We start from the raw sequence: 22,657 nt of genomic DNA on the forward strand, positions 1-22,657 counted from the left end.
TTAAAGACGTTTAGAGTGTATCCAAAGTGCTGACAACACAAAATATTTGGTTTTGGACCCGCGAGTATAGTGGTCACCTGGACCTGGCGGGTCGGGGGGCGGGGAGAGGAAGATGACCCTGTGATCACCGACCTAACGGAAAGGGCAAGGTCCTGGGGGTTAAGAAGTCAGTCCTGGCTGGAGAGGCATATCCTGGTGGGAAGCCAAATAAATCCCCAGAGCATGAGACGGGGAAAGATGAGAGTGAGGGGACTAAGGGCAGAGTCAAGGACGACACTAGTGCCAGGATTGAGTGCCTGGACAGTTGCTCGAGGGATTCTTTTTTTTTTTTTTTTAAAGAGTGAGTTTATTTATTTGACAGATGGAGATCACAAGTAGGCAGAGAGGCAGGCAGAGAGAGAGAGGAGGAAGCAGGCTCCCCGCTGAGCAGAGAGCCCGATGCAGGGCTGGATCCCAGGACCCCGGGATCATGATCCGAGCCGAAGGCAGAGGCTTTAACCCACTGAGCCACCCAGGCGCCCCTGCTCGAGGGATTGTTAATAGGCCTTAACCTTAGATAAAATTGGGTCTTTTTTTCATACAATTGTACTTTTTTTTTTTTTTTAAGATTTTGTTTTTAAGTAATCTCTAGCCCCCCAGCGTGGGGCTGGAATTTACAGCCCCAGGATCAAGAGTCACTTGGTCTACTGACAGAGCCAGCCAGGTGCCCCTAATTGTACTTTGGCCTTTAATAAAGGCCAATAGTTACTGAAATATGACTCGTTTTTATTGTCCCCAATACTTTCTACTGAATTGTGTCTACAGATAAAAAAATATTGCCAGATTATGATGCTATATCTTGGGGGCTAAAGATACAGACTCTTAGCTGGGAAGTAGGTGCTGAGTAAAAGTCTCAGGGGTCCTAGAAACAAAGCCCACCTGCCTTTCAGCTCCATTTCTTTTTTTTTTTTTTTAAAGATTTTATTTATTTTATTTGACAGATAGAGATCACAAATAGGCAGAGAGGCAGGCAGAGGGCAGGCAGAGAGAGAGGGAAGAGGAAGCAGGCTCCCTGCTAAGCAGAGAGCCCAATGTGGGGCTCGATCCCAGACTCTGGGATCGTGACCTGAGCCAAAGGCAGAGGCTTTAACCCACTGAGCCACCCAGGCGCCCCTCAGCTCCATTTCTTGAAAGAAATCTTTATGACTCAGGCAGGCTACACGACAGCAGAAATTGATAATCCCCAGAACTTCCTGGTCAGAAGGAACTTTAAACCAGAAATGCTGGCACGCCAGCGTGGCTCAGTCAGTTAACCGGCTGGCTGCCTTTGGCTAAGGTTGGGATCCAGCCCTGCACCGGGCTCCCTGCTCAGCAGAGAGCCTGCTTCTCCCTCTCCCTCTGCTCGCCGCTCTGCCTACATGTGCTATCTGTCAAATAAATAAATAAAATCTTTAAAAAAATAAAAAATAAATAAACCAGAAATACCCATTTTACAACTAAGGATATAGCCTGTTTAGTGAAAGCAATAATGACCCTACTTACGACTGTGGATCTCCCAGCCATGGAGGCAGAATTTTAAAAGTCTTTGTCAGGGATGACTGCATGTTGAGGGTAATAAAACCACACAGTGCCTGGCAGTACATTAGATAAAATGGTCAAGAGAGAGGTCCCTGAGGGGCACCTGGGTGGCTCAGTGGGTTAAGCCTCTACCTTCAGCTCAGGTCATCATCTCAGGGTCCTGGGTTTGAGCCCCGCGTCAGGCTCTCTGCTCAGCGGAGAGCCTGTTTCCCCCTCTCTCTGCCTGCCTCTCTGCCTGCTTGTGATCTTTGTCTGTCAAATAAATAAAAAAATCTTAAAGAGAAAGAGAGAGTTCCCTGAGGAGGTGACAGTGATCAGGGACCTGAAAGAAGCGAAGGAGGGAGCCAAGCAAAAGCCCAGAGATTGGGCTGACCTGGTATATTCACGAGACAGAAAGGTCATCCTGGAGTGCAAGAGTGAAAAGAGATGAGATGGAAGTGGGGTATAAAGAGGGTGCTGTAAGGTTTTATAGGCTAAGGAAAGGATGTGGTCCACCTCATGGGACAACACTGGAAATTCCAGGCAATGACATGAGCTGTCTTAAGTTTGAAAAGGGTCCCTTTAACAGCTGTCTTGAGAATATATGAGAATATAAGCCAATAATAGAGAGACAGTTTAAAAGGTAACACCAGGAATGCTTGGGTGGCTCAGTTGGCTAAGCAGCTGCCTTCTGCTTGGATCATGATGCCAGGGTCCTGGGATCGAGTCCCACATCAGGCTCAGCGGGGAGCCTGGTTCTCCCTCTGCCATCTGCTCCCCCTGCTTCTGGGCTCTCTCTCTCTCTCTCTGACAAATAAAATCTTTAAAAAAAATAAATAAAAGGTGACATCATCAGTCTCGATGACAGGCAATGAATGATAGCTTAGGCCAGGCAGTTGGCATTAAGAGTGGCGGGAATATGTTATTTTGAAAGTAGAGTTTGCAGAATTTACTGGTGTGCTGGATATGGCATTGTGAGAGAAAACAGGAGCCACAGATAACTTCCAAGGTCAGAAAGATGTGCACAGTCATTAGCTCTAAAAGAACTATAAACATTTGGAAAGTATGACAGCAAAGTCTCTGCACCATTCAACTTCCTTTTAAGACTAATCCATGCCAGGATTGCCCTCTGTCTGCCCTCTCTTCCCCATACCCATCCATTTCTTGGAAGCCTGCCTCACCATGGTCTGTAGCAAGGCTCATTAATTCATTCATCCAACAAGCATCCATGTGTTGGGCCTGGAAACTAGATAAATAAATCAGATGTCAGCCATGGATCTACCAGGGAACTTCCAGGCTGGTTATGGAGACAGACACATAAACATTTAACTCAGTATATTTGGGGCTAAAGAGAGGATTGCCCGGAAAGCTTGGGACCTGGGGCACTTGGCCAGCTCAGTCTGAAGAGCACTACTCTTGATCTCAGGGTCGAGAGTTTGAGCGCCATGAAAGATGCAGAAATTACTAAGAATTAACAAATAAAGGACAACAAAAGAAAAAGTTTGGGACGAAAGGGAAGTAGTATCCTGATTTAGTCCGATGGGCTAAGTCCCATTTATAGAGCCCCATAAGGGAATGGAAGGCTTACTGGAACTTGACAGCAACAAGGGGGCAACCTGGCTTTCACTAAGCTCTAAGAGGTGTTGGTGCATCTTTGTTTACAGCAATGAAGTGACACTAGAGAGATTCGTGCTTGCTGGTTGGGGCAACAATGAAACTGCTGTCAGAAAGTCTGAACACCTTCCCTCCTTTAACTTTCAGCGTTCATTCCACTGGGTACATTATGAACTTAATTAAGCGTTCATTCCACTGGGTGCATTAATACCAATGATATTTTGAGTGACTGTTATACATTAGATCTTGTGCTCAGTTTTACATGGTCCTAATCCTCAAAAATACCCGTTTCACAGGTGAGAAAACTGAGACTCAGAAAGGGGAAGGGATTTGCCAAGAGTCTCCGCGAGCACTAGGCAGCAGAGCAAAAATTTGAAACCGGAACGGTTTCACTAAAACAAAGGCTCGGAAATGCTCTTTCCCCTGCCACAAGCTGCCTCCACTAGAACGGTTTATGGAGTTGGAGGTACAGCTGTCTTATCCTGCCTCCCCCCGCCCACTTCGGATTTTAAAAATTCTTCCAAGGTAGAAGCCATGTTAATTCATCTTCGAAAACCCTCAACCGGGACGCCTGGGTGGCGCAGTTGGTTGGACGACTGCCTTCAGCTCAGGGCGTGACCCTGGAGTCCCGGGATCGAGTCCCACATCAGGCTCCCAGCTCCATGGGGAGTCTGCTTCGCTCTCTGACCTTCTCCTCCCTTGTGCTCTCTCTCACTGTCTCTCTCTCTCAAATAAATAAAATAAAATAAAATAAAAAAGAAAACCCTCAACCCTCATCCCCTCCACCCCTCGGGTACTGGCGCCCAGCTCAGAGCAGCAGACTGCGCATCCTGCAAGGTCTACCGAATGAATGAATGAACGAGTAAAGGACTAAAGGGAGGAATTCGAGTCCTCACTGTGCCATCTCCAGTAAGCAGCCGGTCACCCGGGCCTCGGTTTCCCCAAGCGATCGGCTCAGGAGACGAGGCCGACCAGGGGAACCGCAGAAGCGGCGCTCCTCCGGGCGGGGCTAAACCGGCTGTACCCAGGCGCTCCCGGAGGCGAGGCCGGTGGAGGCGTCGGGGGCGGAGCTAGGGCTCCCTCGCTGCGGGGCCATTGGCCGCGCCCGCAGCCACCCGGCAGTAGTCGTGGAGGTCAGCCCCGCCCCTTCCTCTTTCCCTCGGCCTCTTTCCGGCGGCGGCGGCTGCGGCAGATCGTGCAGAAATGGTGAGGGCGGTGGAATCGGGTGCCATCCGCACGCTGTGGGGCTCGGGTCCTGGGGTGGGAAGCTCGAGGTGAGCACTGGGGTCCCATCTTCCAGCCGGGCTTGAAAGGCGCCATGCGGAGTGGCCTCATGCCGCCACAGCCGGTCTCCCGCTCTCTCCCCTTGCTGAGGTGGGCCCGCGCTCCCGGCGCCTCCGTCTTCCAGTCTGCGGAATGGGGGTAGCGGCTCAGCCTCGCTGCAGACCTGAGTGAAGGCGGGCCCGCCGGGGCGTCAGTCACCCTGCCCAAGGCACGGCCTCGGCAAGGGAAGCTGGCCCTGGCGCGCCCTCCTGGGGCTGTCGGGCCAGGGCGGGTGGCCGCTGAGGAGGGGGAGGCGGCCCTATTGGGTGGTGTTTGATCCACACCTGTACTTGCTTTCAGGCCAAGATTAAGGCTCGAGACCTTCGCGGCAAGAAGAAGGAGGAGCTGCTTAAACAGCTGGAAGACCTGAAGGTGGAGCTGTCCCAGCTGCGCGTCGCCAAAGTGACAGGCGGCGCTGCTTCCAAGCTCTCCAAGATGTGAGTGAAGGCCGGTTCTCTGGGTATGGGGCACACCTGTTCACCCGAAGCATGTGTGGGTTTTCGAGGCTGTCCAAAGGCAGCGTCCGATTAGGTGATCATTGAACGGACGCGTGGGTAGGAATGTCATGCCGGTCCTACCAGCCTCCCCAGGCTCCCCTTGCTCGCACCCAGCCGCGTGGGACACCGATGTCTGATTGACCTCTTGTCTGCGGTGGACCAATTTGCCCTTCTGCCTGGAGTGCCCTTGCTCAGCTTCTCTGTGATGGGAGAAGGAACAGATTGTCCCTCCAGACCCTTTTTCAGGCTGCCTGGAAAAATCTACCTGGACCCTTTTTTAGCCACCTTGCACCAGCACTTGATTTTTTCCCCCTCACTTGGTAGGTGGCTGCCTTGCGCCCACCCCTCCCTTGAGTTGTAGTTAACTTACTGATTTACATGGATCAAGAGTCAGGGTGTGGGACTCCTGGGTGGCTCAGTGGCTTAAAGTCTCTGCCTTCACCTCAGGTCATGATCCCAGGGTCCTGGAATCAAGCCCCGCATCTCTCTGCTCAGCAGGGAGCCGCCTCTCCCCGCCTGCTTCTTTGCCTACTTGTGATCTCTGTCAGTAAAGAAATAAATCCCCCCCCCCCAAATCAGGGCTTGTGAAAGGCTGTGGGTTTGGAGACTGCTGAACGGGGCACACGTTTTCTTTTGCCACATCCTACCTAACGTGTGCTGCCTCACCACCCAGTTTTTGTTTTGTTGTTTTGTGTTTATCTTCTATAAAATGGGCCCCCAACAACCGATCTCTGGTGCTGGGAGGGGGTTGGATGAGTTGGGGAACACACAGGTTGCGTGTTGAATGCGGACTGTGTTTACCAGCTGTTTAATCCAGTGGCCCTCCCTCATCCCCCATCAAGCCCCCAATTCAGCATGACTGCCAGCCTGTTCCTGTGTTCCTCCTTTCCCCTCATCGCGTTTCTGCAATGTCCAACGTCTTGTTTTTCCCTCCCAAGTGGCCCCTCCTGAGACTCCTGAGTCTGGTCACACAGCTTGTGGCAGGATTTCCCATAGCTTATTCAGGTCGGCACTGGTTAGGTCTTCATAGCTTTGAGTCTGTGTGGGCTGGGGTGGAAGATCTTTCCTGATCTACCCTCCACTTCTCAATGAATGCTTCATACATTCTCAGAACCCCTGTCCTACTTGTCCCTACTTGAAAGGTGCCCACCTCCTAGAGTCTTCGGGCCTTAACCCCTAAAACACAGGGTTAGGTACCTCCTGGGTGATTATGGATGAGCTGGTGGGGAATCCCCCTGCCTTAGGACATCTGGTCAGGTCCTGAATAAGATGCTTGGAAAGAGGGGAGGGGGGCGGCAGCATTGTATGTCTCCACCACCTTCACTGATGTCTTTGTTTTGCAGCCGAGTTGTTCGCAAATCCATCGCCCGTGTTCTCACAGTCATCAACCAGACGCAGAAAGAGAACCTCAGGAAATTCTACAAGGTGAGTCTGGTCGGGGGGAGTTAGATGCTTAGCTGCAGGCAGCAAAGTTTCAGCCCTCCCTTGGCCAGAAGGGTAGTATAAAGAGCTTCTGCTGGGGTGCATGGGAATGGGCTTGTTTGCTTCTTCATCGGTGTCTTGCCACTGGCATGGCTCGCAGACTCCATCTCCTCAGGGCTGCAGTTGTCGGGATATCAACAGTGTGGTAAGAGTCTGGCTGGAGCCTTGGGTTTGGAATTCATCCTCACCAGCTGAGTAGGTTTGGGCAGTCTGTGAGGATTACCTTTAAATGTTTCAAATTGTTTTACCATCACTGTGTCCAGTCACTTTCAAGTACCTGATACTCTTTAATTTTTCAGATGGGACCTTAAGGTGTAAAGAGGTTAAATTGCCCAGAGTCACCTATAGTTAATGGAGTGATTGGGTCAATGTTCCAAACCATGTCTTAGGGAGGGGTGGATTGAGTGCTTCTGGGAGATTTTTACGACCATTTTCTGATCTTGTCCGTAATACTGGTGTTACCAGGGCTTAAGTAGTGAAGCAGAACCAGTGAGAGACTTCATATGTGTGAATACATGCATCTGATTTATTACAAAGAATTGGCCTTTGTGATTTTGGGGGCTTGCTAATAAGCCCAGAATCAGTAGGCCTTGCTGTCAGGAAGGGAAGTTCATGGCAGGCCAGGACTAAGACGACACCGGTTGAAGCTGCTGTTCTCGGGTGGGATTTCTTGGGGGAGAACCTGTGCCCTGCATTAAAGGCCTTTGAGCTGATCGAAACAAGCCTGCTAAATCACCCAGGATAATCTCTCTTAAAGTCGGTTGATTAGGGGCATTGAGTACATCTGCAAAATGGCTTCACGTCAACATCCCAGTTAGTGTTTGACTAGCTGGAGGCTTTCACTTCTCAAAAAAAGCCACCGTGTTGGGCCTAGGCTAGCTGCCTAGGGGACTCTAGCATGTACTGTTGGGCAGGGGCCGGAGGGGTGCCGTCATCCCTGGATGTGTATATATTTGTGGGAGCGTCTTTCCGAGAATTGGGCTTGAAACTCTGATCAGGCTCTGGGCACCACAGAGGTGGTCGTCAGGAAAAATTGTCTTCTTCCAGTGAGTGCAGCCCCTGCCAGGCAGCACTCAGGGCCATAAAGATGAGGCCTCTGCCCTCTGGTAGTTCTGTCTCATAAACTTTTCTGCGGTGCTCAAAATGCTCGGTGTCTGCACCATCCGGTACAGTAACCTCTGGCCACACACGGCGGTGGTGGCTGAAGACCTGGGTTTGTAATGTAGACCGTAGGTGTGGCTAGTGCCTCGTCCGGTGGACAGCAGAGTTCTGAGGGCTCAGTCTGAAATGGATGAGGCCCTTGCCTGTGCTGCCGATAATGGGGATATGGGTGGACAAAGACTTACCCTCATCTGTGCAGCTGGTTTCTGCAGCTCTCTGCCGTGAGGCTGTCACCCCTGTCCTATACCTCCGTCTCTGAGCTATTGGCAGTTTCCAGAAAGCACCTGAGCTTCCATCCCTTGGAGCTTTTGTGCACGCTGTTTTCTCCCCCTTGGAAGTGGTATTCACCAAGTTGCTTGCTTTTCAGGCTGTTACTGGTCATTAGGTGAAACCTTAATCTCTTTCCTCCTCCCCAGTGGTGGGCCCCCTGTTAGCTGTTCAGTCTTTCCCACTGGGCTGGGAGCTCCTTGAGCAGGGACCAGGTCTGATTCACACTAGGACAGCTCCCCCTACAGGGTCTCAGTCCCCTGCTTGCACCGGGTGTACCACACCTCCTCACACTCAGGTCTACAGAGTAACCTCCGCACCCCAGTGGCCCCTCTCAGTCACTTCCGGCATCCTCCCCATGCCCCCCAGCAGCTCAGTTCCAGCCTTAGGGGCTTCCTTTGCTGCCACAGTAGCTCCCTAAACCCTGGTGCTCAGACTCCCCCCTGCTCTCCGGTCACCCAGGGTAAGAAGTACAAGCCCCTGGATCTGCGGCCCAAGAAGACGCGTGCCATGCGCCGGCGGCTGAACAAGCACGAGGAGAACCTGAAGACCAAGAAGCAACAGCGGAAGGAGCGGCTATACCCGCTACGGAAATACGCGGTCAAAGCCTGAGCACTGGCGCCAATAAAACAGACAAACTGGCTGGTGTTACTTTGTGTTTGCGGGCGTTTTGAGTAACCATGCGGGAGAGGTGGGCTGCTGTGCCCCAGTGTGGGGCCGTGACAGTCCTGGCCGCGGGGATCTGGTGGGGGGCTCCGTTGTGGTTGGTTTGGGGGCTGTGGTGTGGAAGTGCGCTCACTGTCCTTTCATGAGTTCATGCCGCCAGGTTGCGCGTGCCCCAGGCAGGGAGAGGCAGGCTGGAGATCTGAGAGCCATCTGTGGTGATGTTACATCCCAGAGGCCCTGCATGATTTGCTAGAGCAGTGCGCTCGGCATCTTGCTTAATCAGCAGCTCCGGACACTAAGAGTTTCCCATCTGGGGTGAAGGCGCAAGCATGGGCCACATCCAGGACTCCCTGCGGAAAGCATTTCACTTTCAGGGTACATGTCCTGCCTGCCCCCAGCCTCCCCTGGCAGGCCTTTTACTGCACCTTTGGGTGCTACGCCCACAGGCCTTACCTTCAGGGTCTCAATGCATTTTCCTGTGTTGCAGTCCCAGACTTTGACCTGGAAATAAAAACAAGCAGAAAGGTGGGGAGACCTCACCCCCTAAGTCTGATGTCCTTGAAATCACTTTGGGGTGAGTCCGAGCCAACCTCTTAACCTTTTTGGCATGGGTTTTATTCTCTGAGGTTTATTTAACATGCTCAGCATAATATCTGATGTAAAAATTCAGGGCAGTGCGGTTTTTTCCCTGAAGCTGTGATGAGTCTTAAAAATGTCAATGCCAGGGGCAGCTGGGTGGTACAGTTGGTCAAGCCTTTAATTCTTGGTTTTGGCTCCAGTCATGATCTCATTCATGAGTTTGAGCCCTGCATTGGGCTGAGCAGGGAGTCTGCTTAAGATATTCTCTGTCTCTCCCTCAGCTTCCGCCCCTTCCTGCTCCCATACACACTCTCAAAGGGGACAGGCACCAGGGTGGCTTAGTGTGTTAAGCAACTGCCCTTGGCTCAGGTCATGATCCCGGGATCAGGCCCCGCATTGGCCTTCTTCTCAGTGTGGGGAATCTGCTTCTCCCTCTGGGCACTCAAAATCTCTAAAAAAGAAAAAGTCATTGCCACTAGCATTTGGGCCAGCACAGACCTTAGTGCAAGGCAATAGGTACAGAGGTGGTTGGCAGCTGGGTTCTGCCTGTGGAACCCTCCCATTTAGGGCAAATAGGATATGGACATTTCTAAAGTGCTGAGGGTTTTGCTAACGGAAGATGTTGGCATAGGAGTTTGCCAGGAGGGTGGGCCAGGTGGGCTGGGCTTACCGTGCGGGAGTAGCCCGCGCTGGCCAGCTGTGACTCATCCGGGGAGAAAGCTATGCTCTTCACCCAGGTAACATGGCCCTTGAGCTGAACAAGCAGGCTTCTGGTAGAGGGCTTCCAGATGTGGATAGTCTTATCCCAGGAGCCAGAAGCCTGGACAGCAGACAGCTCTAAGCCCCTGGGTCTGGAGCCAGCAGGGGACCAGCCCAGAACCCAGGGAAACCCAGCTCACCAGGAGGCCGGATGCCGAGTAGCACAGGCAGCTGATGTTACCACTGTGGCCCTCCAGCTCATGGGGGAAGATCACCGGGGTCTCCATCCGCAGGTCCCAGATGCAAATAGTGGAGTCCCAGGAGCCAGTGGCCTGCAGACGTCTGCTGTGAGCATGAACCAGCTAACCCGTGCCCGCCATTGTGGTTCCTAGCTAGCCAGACTCCGAGAAAGCAGGCATTCTGAGCCCGGCTGAATTTCCCATCTTACAGATGAGGAGACAGGCTCGGAAGAGCAGTCACTCAAGGTCTGGGATTCTAACCACGGCTCAGCCCCAGGTGGGAAAGTGGGTATGGGCTCCAGGTTCCTTGAGGTGGGCTCGGGCAGAGGTGGTGTGACTCACCAGGAAGTCTGAGCTGGGTGCGAAGTCACTGCTCTGGATGGCGTCTTGGTGCCCTCCCAAGTGGCGCAGCATCTGGCCAGACTGCAGGAGAGAGCCCTGAGCTTTGGAGGGCAGCCCAGAAGTCTTGTACCAGATTCTAGGCCTCAGATGGGTCAGATCAGGCCCTCCTTGCGAGTTGCACGGGTAAAGTGATGACACAGGGTCTGGGGAGACTACCTGAGCCTTGACCGGCGAGGTCAGGTCAGGTCAGGTCAACCTCATGGGGAGATGGATTGCCAGCTGTGGGCATAGGCAATAGGGAAGATGGAACAACCTTTCGGGGGCTACTGTTGGGGGTGGGGTGTGTCTCTTCCTGGTCCCAGGTCCTGCTCTGGCCACCCTTCCACACACCTGCACTTCCCAGAGCATCACCCGATGCCAGCTGCTTTGAGTCAGGGCTGAAGCTGACCGTCTCCACACTCCGCCGGTGACCTGCAGATACGAAGTTGGAGAGGGGTCATGGTGGAACAGGACACAGCAAGATCTAAAAAGGAACCCAGGCCTGGCTGCTTGGCTCCCGTCCCATCCTGCTTACCCTTTAGGACATGCAGACACTTAGCTTCTGCTGCATCCCACAGGCGGATGGTACAGTCACAAGAGGTAGTGGCAAAAAGGCGGCCATCAGGGGAGAAGCGGCAGAATTTCACGGGACCTGGGTAAGCAGCCATGGTCAGGGAACAGGGTGCTGCCCTCCACTTCCAGCCCTTGCAGGCCAGCCCCTGCTAATTTCTCCCAGCCTTGTCACCTGCTTGCCTTCTCACTCCCTTCTAACCCTCTCACCCTTCAGCTACCTGGCAAGCCAAGCTTCCATGGCTTCACCTGGAACACCCCAACCCTAATTTGCACGTTTGTAAAATCAATACCAAAAGCAAATGCAGAGACTTCCCAGTAACTTTTTGAGAGCCCACCCTGGGTTCAGAGTTCTAGCACTGGACTAACTGTATTATTAGAATTAGGCAGTCTGCCCTGTAATCACCAGATTTTTTTCTTGTCTCAATAATTACAGTAGTTATATCTACTGGGTCCTTACTGGGTGCTAGGCACTTCGCTTGAATTATCTCGTCCCATAGGGTAGCAACTGTCTCTAAAGAGAAGGAAATAGAGGCTCAAGTGACACAACTTATGATCACAGTCAAAAAAGTAGTTTAACATAGATGAAACCTTGAGGGGCATTATGCCAAGTGAAGTATAAGCAAGTCACAAAGAGAAATACTATATGATTCCACTTACACAAGGTACCTAGAGTAAATTCATTGAGAAAGCGTGGTGGTTGCCAGGGTCTAAAACAAGGGAGGAATGGGGAGTTTAATGGGTATAAAGTTTACAGTTTTCAAGATAAAGAGTTCTGGAGACCAGTTACATAACGAACATACTTAACACTACTGAACTGTGCATTTAAGAATGGTTAAGACAGTAAATATATTTTTAAGCAATTTTTAGAACAATAGTAGAGTTGGGGCACCTGGCTGGCTCAATCAGTAGAGCATGTGACTCTTGATCTCAGGGTCATGCGTTCCAGCCCCATGTTGGGTGTAGAGATTAAAAAATTAAAAACAGGGCGCCTGGGTGGCTCAGTGGGTTAAGCTGCTGCCTTCGGCTCAGGTCATGATCTCGGGGTCCTGGGATCGAGTCTCAGCAGGGAGCCTGCTTCCCTCTATCTCTCTCTGCCTGCCTCTCCGTCTACTTGTGATCTCTCTCTGTCAAATAAATAAAATCTTTAAAAAAAAAGGAAAAAGTTAAAAACAAACAAACAAAAACAGTAGTAGGATCTGAGTCCGGGTCTGTTGGCATCCAAGTTCCCAGGGAGCATGTCCTGTGTCCTTTCTCTACTGCTCCAGCCCTGCCCAGACTCTCTTGTCCGGATGCCCAGGTCAGATGTCAGAGGTCACTGTGATAGGCTCTACAGAATGCCAGACAGAAGCACAGGCCTTCGTGTCCACATCCAGCCTGAGGAGCCCCACCTGCGTGGCCACTCAGCCTCCACAGCAGCTGCCCGCTCTGGGTCTCCCAGCCATACACACAGCCATCCTCAGATGCTGTCAGCAGCCTCTGGCCATCCGGAGAGAAGGCGGAGGAGTTGACCTGGAAGGAGAGCACAGAAGAAGCTCCAGCCTGGGGCAAGAAACACCTGTCAGCTTACCCTGACCTTAGACTCCAGGAACAGCCCCAAACACTGCCCCAGGAACCCCGGGTGGGAGTTTGGACTTCAGGCTTCCCTCTACAACCACAGCCCAGAATGCCAGAACCACTCTTGCAATCCGAGGCAAGAACTTGGAGCCCTCTCTAGAATTCTGTAAAACCTGAGCCCGCAGCTCAGAGCCCTCACTGAAGGTAGAGGCTGGAGCCTTTTCTAGGAGCAGAGCCTGACACCCCAGAGCCAAGAGCCCATTCTAGAGATGGAGCCTAGACCTAGGAGTTGAAGACCTACTCTAAACCATGGATTCACTTTAAAGCCAAAGTCAAAAGAACACTGGAGTTGGTCAGGCGTTTGAGCCCTCAAGAACCAGAGCTTAGAATCTGGAGCTGGGGGCCAGAGAACCCAAGGCAGAATCAGGAACCACTCTAAACCCACAGACAGGAGCCGAGAGTCAGCAGAGCCCTACTGGACCTCACCTCCCCACGGTGCTGGCCGAAGAATTTCACTCTCTCCACGGCCAGCGGCCCTGGGGCCCCGCTGTTCATGGGCCCCAGGCCGCCTGGCCCGGTGGGCTCTCTCCCAGGCGGGCGCTGGTCCGGCCTGCCCCCCTCACTTGGGACAAGGTAGAGGGGATGGGAGAAGTTGTGTACAAGCGGTCTCCATGGCAATCAGGGCGGGGTGCGCAGCCGCCTCAGAGTCTCTGGGAAGCCAAGAGGACAGGTTGGGAGAGACGCCTCTCAGCTACTGGGAGGTGGGGCGCAGCGGACAGAACCTCCGGGCGGCCCAGATTAGGGACTTCCACGCCGGCCACCACCGCCAGCCAGCCGGACCTTGGGCAGCTCAGATCGCGGGGCCAGACGACGCGCACGGCGGCCGCTAGAGGGCATGCCAGCCCCAAACACCGCGCTGCGCCTGAACCCGCGCACAGAGGCGAGTCACTCGCCCAGGGCTCCCAGACCCCTTTGAGAGGAGCCAGTTTCCCCATGTGCGCAATGGGGTTGTACATCCCCGTCCCCCAGGGACTGCAGGCTTGAGCCAAGAGCAAGGCCTGGCACGTGGGTTAAGTGCCCAGGAGAGCCCACCCTGGTGCCAGGACCTCTTTTCTCCTGGAATGTCCAGTACTGAGACTGAACAGCTCCCATGGAGGGGGCTGGAACAGATACCCAGCTCTGCCCTGCCGAATGTGGTGGGGGAGCGGTCAGAGGTAGTGTGGGTAAAGCACAGGGCATGAGAAAGTGGGGTCACTTGCTAACATCCTGGCAGCACAAAATGTGGCATCCGAGGATGTGGAGATGGTGAGGAGGCTCCAGGAGCTGTCGAGTTCCTTGCTGGATAGTTGAAGCTGATACCAGACAAGAATGGGATTTGGTTTCAATGTTCATTTTACAGATGAGGGAACGGAAGCTCCACAAGGTTGGGGGGACTTGCCCAAGGCCACTCAGGCAATAGGAAAGGAACTAGGACTTAGCCCATGTCTGTCTGACTTTGTGGGCCTGTAGGACCATCTGCCATGAATTCCAGGAGCTTCAAGCAGATGCCAAGGTCCCTAACTCCTGGTACATCTGGGAAACTGAGGCCCTGAAGGGGCATATGTGGCCCAGTCATCCAGCACCTCTATGGCAGAGCTGGGCCCAGTCCCTCCAATGGGCCAGGGATGGAACAGAGACACCCTCCAATGGGCTAGGGATGGGACAGAGACATCCTCCCCGCCACTATCCCATGGATTCCAGGCTCCCTGGAGGCCAGGAGGTGGGGGAGCTGGGCTTTGGGAGCTTCAAACTCAAGGGTTCCCAGCCATGACTCACACCCCTCCACACACACCCACCCCCCGACATCTTTGCCAGACTCTTCTCACGAGATCCACTGTGCTCTTGCTCTATTTTAGGTCCCAGACAGTCAGGCGGGAGAAGGGACGACAATGGTGGCTTTGAGGCGGCACCACCCGCATCCTAACTCCAAAAGGGCCCAGGTCACTGAGTTGGGCCTGTAAGGCCACTACCTCATCCCCAGACATGGGTGCATACGCAGCTCCCCAGAGTTGTCTGGCTCCTGGGCCCTCTCCCCTCCCTCTGCACAGGCAACCCCGCCCCCGAGTCCATGCCCCCTCTGGCATTTCCCCAGCCAACTGGCTGCTCCTGCTCTACCTGGAGGGCCCCAAACCACCTAACCTAGTCCAGCTCATCACTCCCAGAGCCCTGGGAACAGACCTTGGCCACCAGCCCAGGGACTACTCAGCTGGTAGAGCTGGAGCTCGGGTTAAAATCTTTTGGGGGCGGGGGGGGGGCGTCTGAGTGGCTCAGTCAGCTAACCATCTGACTCTTTTTTTGGCTCAGGTCATAATCTCAGGGTCGTAAGAGGCCTCATGTCCGGCTCCATGCTGGGCATGGGGCCTGTTTAAGATTCTCTCCCTGTCTCACTGCCTGCCTCTCCCCCTACTCATGTTCTCTCTCTTAAAAAAAAAAAAAAAAAAGATTATATTTATTTGACAGAGAGAGAGCAGGAGAGCACAAGCAGGGAGGAGGGGCAAAGGGAGGGTGGGGGGGAAGTTGTGAGGGTCAATCCCAGGGTCCTGGGATCATGATCTGAGCTGAAGGCAGACATTTAACTGACTGAGCCACCCAGGCCCCCCCACCCATTCTTTTTTTAAAGTAAGCCCTAGGCCCACCTTGGTGCCTGAACTATTCATGACCCAAAGATCAAGAGTCACATGCTCTACTGACTGAGCCAGCCCCCAGGATTAAAACCTTTTTGCTTGACAGCAGAGTTTTGGCTGAAACTACCCACCATGAATTCCAGGGGCCTCAGGAGCCAAAGCATATCCACCTCTCCTGCCACATCCTATCCCTGTCTGCTGCCCTCCCACCCCCACCTTGCTCCCCAAACTCAGCTACAAGGGCCCTTTTTCCCATCCCTCCAGCTTTACTCCCAACCTGGGCCTGTGTACACAGGGCTCTCCTTCCTCTTGGCCTCATGCTTGGGCTCTGGCTCAAATATCACTTTTCCAGGGCGCCTTCCCTTACCCATCCCCCAGACTAAGTCAGAGCTCCTGCCCCAGAGATGGGGCATTAGAGCCACCGGTCTGGGTTAAACTCGAGTTCTGCCCCTCTAGCTCTGCATACCAGGCAAGTCACCTGATCACTCAGGGCCGTTTCCTCAACTGTAAAATGAGCACCGTCACAGTGTCTGTCTTCTAAGGAATCGGTGAGATGGTGCCAGAAGGGCTCCTGGCAAGCAGTAAGCCCTCAGAGAAGTGGGAGAGCTTGCGACAGCCACAAGCCTAAAATCCAAACGTGACGCTCTGAATGTCCTTTGCCAGGCTCACCCAAGCGGCCCGCAGCGGGGGATACCTCACAACGTGGAAAGAACCTGGTGCCCCAGGACAGTCCAACTCCATGCCCAGTGGAGGCTGAGGGTCTGGGCAGAGGGTTTGGTCCGTGGTGGGGGAAGGGAGGGCCTGAGTGGTGGATCATGGTCACCATGGCGGCAGAAGTATTTCACCGGCCCAGGTTCTGCCCCTGGGATTGGGAGAGTCTGATTCTAACCTCTCCATAAGGGTCCTCAAGGATGTTTGCCATCCCTTTTGCCACCTCTAGACTTTCTCTTCCTTCTCAGGGAGCCTGCCACATTCTCTCCCCAGCCCAGATTGTCCAGGTTTTGCTGGACTTTTCTACTCTCACTTTGACTCTTTTTTTTAATTATCATTTTTTAGGGTTTTTTTTTATGTATTTGACAGAGAGAGACACAGCAAGAGAGGGGACACAAGCATGGGAAGTAGGAGAGGGAGAATCAGGCTTCCTGCAGAGCAGGGAGCCCGATGTGGGGCTCAATCCCAGGTCCCTGGGATCATGACCTGAGCTGAAGACAGACACTTAACGGCTGAGCCACCCAGGCGCCCCTCACTTTGAGTCTTGAAGGTGACCCACGGTCACCAAGAAAGCCTTGCCTTTCTTCTTTTTCTCAAAATACCTGCCTTCCCACGCCCCTCGGTTCCCTCTCAAACTGCCATGAGTACACAGCCACTAGAAAGATGAAACTGGAAATTCAGAGAGTGAAATTACTTGCTCAAGGTCACACAGCCAGAAAGTGGTAAACCTGGAGTGCCTGGGTGGCTCAGTTGGTTAAATGTCTGCCTTCAGCTCAGATCATGATCTCAAGGTCCTGGGATCGAGCCTTGCATCGGACTCCCTGCTCCACTGGGAATTTGCTTCTCCTTCTCCCTCCCCCTGCTCATTCTTTCTCTCTTTCACTCATTCTCAAATAAATAAAATCTTAGGAAAAAAAAGTAGTAAAGTTTAGATTCTGATCCATGTCAATAACCCCCAAGGCCTTGGCTCATTCCATGCACCAGACACTCTCAATATAGCTTGGGGAAGTTGGGGTATGAGCCCCCGTCCGCCCCCAACACGTAGCCCACTCCTCTATGAATGGGACCTCCTACCCCTCAGGATAGCCTATCCCATCACAGGAAACTCCCACTATTTATTTTTTATTTTTTTAAAATATTTTATTTATTTATTTGACAGATCACAATTAGGCAGAGAGGCAGGCAGAAAAGAGAGCGGGAAACAAGTTCCCCGCCAAGCAGAGGCCCCAATGCAGTGCTTGATCCTAGGACCCTGAGATCATGACCTGAGCCAAAGGCAGTGGCTCAACCCACTGAACCACTAGATGTCCCCCACTATTTTTTTTTAAGATTTTATTTATCCAATAGAAAGAGAGAGAGCAAGAGAGGGAACACAAGCAGGGGGAGTGGGAGAGGGAGAAGCAGGCTTCCCGCAGAGCAGGGAGCCTGATGTGGGGCCTGATCCCGGTACCCTGGGATCATGACCTGAGCTGAAGGCAGACACTTAATGACTGAACCACCCAGATGCCCCCAGGAAACTCCCACTGTTGGAAAGTCTTGGGTGAGTCAGAATCTGCCTCATACTGTCCAACAGAGTAGGAGCTAGGCCCAGCACACATCCCTGCAATTCCAGTCCAGGGACACAGCCAGCTAGCTCTGAAAGGCTACAAACAATCCAAATAGTCAAAAACTGTAGATAGATGATTGTATAGCCAAACCATGACAGCTACCCCGCCAGGGACATGAACAGCACATAGCTCTGATATCGATGTACAAACGTCTCACAAACCATCAGCATCAGCTCAGCAAATAACAACGTAGCAGAGGGTGCTCTAGACAAGATCCCATCGTATAAAAATTAAGACATGCCGAAGGCAACCCTCCTTTACTCAGGCATACATCCATGGTACTGAAACTTTAAGTAAAGCAGGGAACGCCAAACTTCCAAATCACCAGAGTGGTTAACTATGAGGAGAAGAAGGGAGGGGACACAGGGGACCTGGAACAGTCCTCGCTCCTGGTGGTAATTCTGGCTCAGAGCTGGGCCATGGGCATTCAGATGTTTGTTGAGTTGGTCTCTAATACTCTGCCCTGCCTTTCTGGCCCCTGTCCACCCCTCCTGCCCGCTTCTGGCTTCCTCACCCTGTCCTCCATCCCTTGTCTCCACCATCCATGGTCCTGAGCAGTTTAGGGCATCATGCAATGCCAGGAAACAGAGAAGGCTGTTTTGTATCGAAAGCCCGCAGAGCAAAGGTGGAAAGTCAGACTGCGCTGGTTCCTGCCAGCTTTCCAGCTCCCAGCACTGGTTCCTGAGGCTGCCAGCCTAAACTGCTCCAATTTCCTCAAAGTCCTGTTTTTGTTTTTGTTTAAGATTTTATTTGACAGAGAGATCACAAGTAGGCAGAGAGGCAGGCAGAGAGAGAGTGGGAAGCAGGCTCCCTGCTGAGCAAAGAGCCCAATGCAGGACTGGATCCCAGGACCCTGAGATCATAACCTGAGCCAAAGACAGAGGCTTAACCCACTGAGCCACTCAGGCGCCCCTCAAAGTCCTGTTTTTGCCGAGTCAGCTCCAGTGTGGTTTTGTTGTTGTTGTTGCGTGTTGTTTTGTTTTCTGTTGACTTGCCTCCCAAAGGGCTTCAGCTAAAGCATCTCTGTGGTCTTCACAGCTGGTCCCCTACGATTGTATCTTTGGGGCTTCTCCAGACTTCCCCTGCAGTTACTTGCACACAGGGGTCCTAGCTCTCCAGGTGGGAGCAACACCGGAGCCACCTTTACTGGACTGCACTGCCATTGTTATTGTCACTCCTACTAAAGTATGGGGACCAGACCTGGAAACATGCTCTCTCTGTATGGGCCAACAAGTGCCAAGTTGAAAGGCCCTGTCATTTCCAGTTTTCTAGACAATCTCTAACAATGCAGCCTGCATTGCTGGAGGCATTTGTCTTTGCAACAGCTGCATTATTCTGGGGACTCAATGAATTTGCAGGGAGGGCTTTTTCCCACGAAGCACTGTCCAGCCAACTCTCCCTTCCCTATATGGCACTTGCACAATGGATTTATCGGGAACACGCAAAATGTTATGTTATGTTGATTAGGTGTCATTCTCTTGGATCTGAACCAGCCATCTAGTCCTGAAAGCATTCTTAAGTCTGGCTTCTGTTGCACAAAACGTTGATCCCGCCACTGTGGCAGCTGCGAATTTTATGAGCAGGTCTTCCGTGTTCCAAATTCAAACTGTGAAAATGATGATCAATGGGAAATGCTACAGACAGAGCCCTGTGGCCGACCACTGGAGATTTCCACGGATTCTGCTTTGTCTCTTGGTTTTTTTGCACCCATCCGCACCCATCCATGCTCTTGAATCATGAACTAACTGTGCGGTGAAGGAGGGCCCACTCCCTTAGGAGCGGATCTGGGTGGGGAGGAGAGCAATGAGCTCCTACCTCAAGCCTGGCTCTCTGGTTGCAAAGAACAGAAAGTATCCATGGCCCAAAGAGACCATATGGAAAAGGGCTGGGGGGAATCAATGATGAGAAGGACAGCAACACCTCCATGCTAGGGAAGGACAGGAAGCAGGGCGGTTAAGCCAGTGCACCCCAAAGCTCGCAGGATCCTTGGGCAGCATATGATTGGCCCAGTGTGGATCACGTGCACGGTGGGGCGGGGCACAGTGATTGGCACTCCTGGTATGATCAGGGCTTTTACTCCCAGTCCCACCCTCCTCTGCTAATCAATCAGGGATGTCAGGGCTTAATACCTGCTGTGCACAGTGGGGTCAGAAGGCCCACAAGTGCGTTCAGATCTGGCCCCAGAGTCCATCCTCTGTGACCTCGGGAAGTTACCCAACTGTTCTGTGCTTCCTTTTCCTCGTGTCTACAATTAGGATAATGATTAATACCCACCTCCTACACTTGTTTTGAGCATTGAGTTTTAATACATGCAAAGTGCTTGGAACAGCGTCTGGCACATTGTTAAGTGCTCTGTGTTGGTGAGCAGTGTTATTGAAGTATTATATCGCAAGTACACGGGTTTCTAGTGTAGCCCGGAAGGTAAGAAGATAATCCCCCATGTCTTAGGGAACCCTGGGAGGTATATCTGGGAAGGGCACGGTTGCCCTGTTGGTAAAGGAGAGAGGGAAGAGCCTAGTGATTTCATTCCCAGTGACCCTCCTTGGCATTTCTAGTCACCGCGTCCTTTTCTGAGGACTCTCAGATCACTGCTGGATAATCTGTCCAGAACTGCTTGGCAATCAGTGTTGGGCTAATAGTCCCTGATTGCTGGACTCACCCTTTCTGGAAAAGCGGGAATGCAGTGGCTTTCTTCCCTCCTGGTTCCTGGCCTCTGGCGGTTCCTTGTGGCGTCAGAATTACACCTTCTGTTCTGGCTCTCTTGACATACAATTTGCTAGACCTAGAAACTCGGTTGTATTTATTTATCTTATCATATTTTTAGCCTGTGTTTTTCTAAGACCGTTTTTCTGTTTGGGTAGCAGAGTGACCCAGATGCCAGAGGGAACCGGAGAAGCTCAGGGGGCTTGACCACCACCCACTCTCCCAACCATGGGCCGTGGCCCTGGGCCTCCGTTCCAAGCTCTCAGGTTCAGGGACACTTAACCACAGGCTTCTTGGACCAATCCCACGTTCCAGTAACTCTTACAGAGAAGGAGAAATCTCTGAGGCCCTGGGATGAGCACCACAAAGGTCATGAACACACTCCTCGAGCCAGGCCCAGATTAGGATGGAATGAGGGGGGCAGGGGCGGGTGTCTGGGCAGGGCCTCCGTGCACTCATCCAACTTGTGGAGACAGGACCTCAGCCTAGCCCGAAAGGACTTTTATGGTATTTATTTACTTTTTAAAACTCTTAAAACATCCGGGACATAACAGGGGGACAGTCACCCATTTTCCCAAGTTCCCGGGGTTGTGGCTGTTGTTTTTCTTCAGGTGAGGCCTGTGCCTGCATCTTAAGAATGTCTTAAATTACATTCTGCAAATATATACATATATATATATAATATATATATATACTATATATATATAATATATATATATATACTAAAAAAATAAAAGATGCAAGTGTCCATTCACTCCCCCATACCTCCAGCCTGACTCCTTAAAGGAGGCAGCTGTGAACAGTTGTGGGGGTGGGCATCTTTCTAGTGACTTCCCCTTTGAACCCTGTTTTCTCTCTGTAAAGTGGAAACAGTGACACTTGGTCCAAGGGCCTCTGAGAAAGGAGGGGCTGCCTCGTTAAATGAGACAAACAGAACCTGGCCTGGGGCCTTGGGCCTAATAAGTGGTCAGGAAATGGCTGCTCCCTTCCAGTGGTTACCAAGAACTTGTGCCCCTTCAGGCCTCAGTGGCTCCATCGGTCTTCCAGCTTGCAGCCTGGGCTCAAGCCCCACCCACTGCTTCCTAGATGCTTCCAGAAGAAATTAACTCCAGGCCAACAATAATCAGGGCAGGAGAGGGAGTGAAACTCAGAGCACTCAAAGGCCTGCCAGTCTCAGTTGATAAGGACAACCCAGTACAATCTTACTTTTTGCAGATGAGGAGACTAGGGTCTGAGTTGGGAGGTAAGTTCCCCAAACCAGTGTGACTGGTGGGCGGTAGAGCCAGAATGGAGACCAGGCCTGAGTCCTAAACTGTCCTTGCCGTGCCACCCTGACTGCAAGTCCGTCATTCTTCGCTGTGCTCAGCCAGGCCCAGAGGAGGTCTTAAAAATGCTTTCTGAGTGATGAGACGCAGGAATAAATGAGTCGGGCTACATTATATATATTCTATGTCGCTCCGATCAGTACAGTGTTGGTTTTCCTTTCATATCCCTTATTCCGTGTGATTTTTCTCACGAGATCCTACCTCGCAGGAAACTTCACACCCATTTCACAGATGGGGAAACTAAGATTCAGTTTGCCCTAGGCTTTAGCCGCAGCACCACAAGGAAAGAGAGCCAGAACTCAAGCCCAAAGTGTCCGAACTCAGAGGCCTGTGGATGGTTCCCCTGACCCCCACTGCTCTCTCCATGGTGCCGGGGCCAGCTTTGGGGACCTCTGGAGGAATCCAGCGTGGGCAGAGCATAAAGCAGGTACCCAGTACATAGGGAACCGCCAGATGCTTGCATGAATCCCCTGAGAAAACATATGCATTACTTGTTTGCTTGAAGCCAAATAAATGATCAGGTCCTGCAACACTTGCCCAAGTCCCCTGAATGACCATCCTAGCCTCGCTGGGTTCAGCCTCCCCTGGATTCTATATAGAGAGATCCCAGATGAAGCTGGTGTCCAGCTCCTTGGGCTCCCTGTGTCCATCCTGGCTCTGGGGGAGAACAGTTGAGGAGAAGGGTGAGGACTGGCTCTGGGGCATCTGTGAAGGCAGAGAACCAAAGTTGGCATCTGGTGGCCCTACCCTTACTTCCTGGTGTTTTGGGGGAACTTGGCCCTACCCTAGGAATTACCGAGGAGGGCAGATCATCTGGGAGCAGAGCCCTGAGAGATGAAACCAGTGGCACCTAGCCTGGCTGACCCAGCAGCACCGGAAAGACAGGCATGGTCACAGCTCTGCTCACGGAGTTGGGCTAAACCCTGTCCTACTTCACTGAGTCCTCCCAGTGTGGCCCCAGCTGGGATCTGGACTAGCTCTGTCCTGACACTTGACCCAGAAGACTGAGGGGGGGGACCAGAGACCCAGGGTGGGTGGTCTCCCTGTCTGTTCCTTGGTCCCTGGGCTGCTGATCCA

The 22,657-nt window shown here is 52.4% G+C and overlaps 2 protein-coding genes across 2 annotated transcripts; one reads left to right on the forward strand and one right to left on the reverse strand.

Annotated features, from left to right (window-relative positions):
* Nucleotides 1-4,273: 4,273 nt before the first annotated feature.
* Nucleotides 4,274-8,531, forward strand: RPL35 (ribosomal protein L35). Its single transcript, XM_044264929.1, has 4 exons — nt 4,274-4,356; nt 4,774-4,910; nt 6,314-6,395; nt 8,343-8,531. The coding sequence occupies exons 1-4, from the start codon at nt 4,354-4,356 to the stop codon at nt 8,490-8,492; spliced, it is 372 nt and encodes a 123-aa protein (XP_044120864.1). The 5' UTR covers nt 4,274-4,353; the 3' UTR covers nt 8,493-8,531.
* Nucleotides 8,532-8,806: 275 nt separating this feature from the next.
* WDR38 (WD repeat domain 38) lies at nt 8,807-12,501 on the reverse strand. Its single transcript, XM_044264930.1, is given in 8 exon segments — nt 8,807-8,896; nt 9,000-9,047; nt 9,796-9,945; nt 10,025-10,156; nt 10,406-10,486; nt 10,796-10,814; nt 10,816-10,928; nt 12,406-12,501. Coding segments are annotated over 8 exon segments (714 nt in total). The 3' UTR covers nt 8,807-8,821.
* Nucleotides 12,502-22,657: the final 10,156 nt, after the last annotated feature.

The sequence above is a fragment of the Neovison vison genome, chromosome 9 (assembly GCF_020171115.1).
Source record: "Neovison vison isolate M4711 chromosome 9, ASM_NN_V1, whole genome shotgun sequence".
NCBI lineage: Eukaryota > Metazoa > Chordata > Mammalia > Carnivora > Mustelidae > Neogale > Neogale vison.

What these genes read in the sequence shown, in the direction of transcription:
- RPL35 (XM_044264929.1), top strand. An exon ending in GCTTCCAAGCTCTCCAAGAT is followed by an intron (nt 4,911 to 6,313) that starts GTGAGTGAAGGC and finishes TTTGTTTTGCAG; the next exon opens with CCGAGTTGTTCGCAAATCCA. An exon ending in ACCTCAGGAAATTCTACAAG is followed by an intron (nt 6,396 to 8,342) that starts GTGAGTCTGGTC and finishes CCGGTCACCCAG; the next exon opens with GGTAAGAAGTACAAGCCCCT.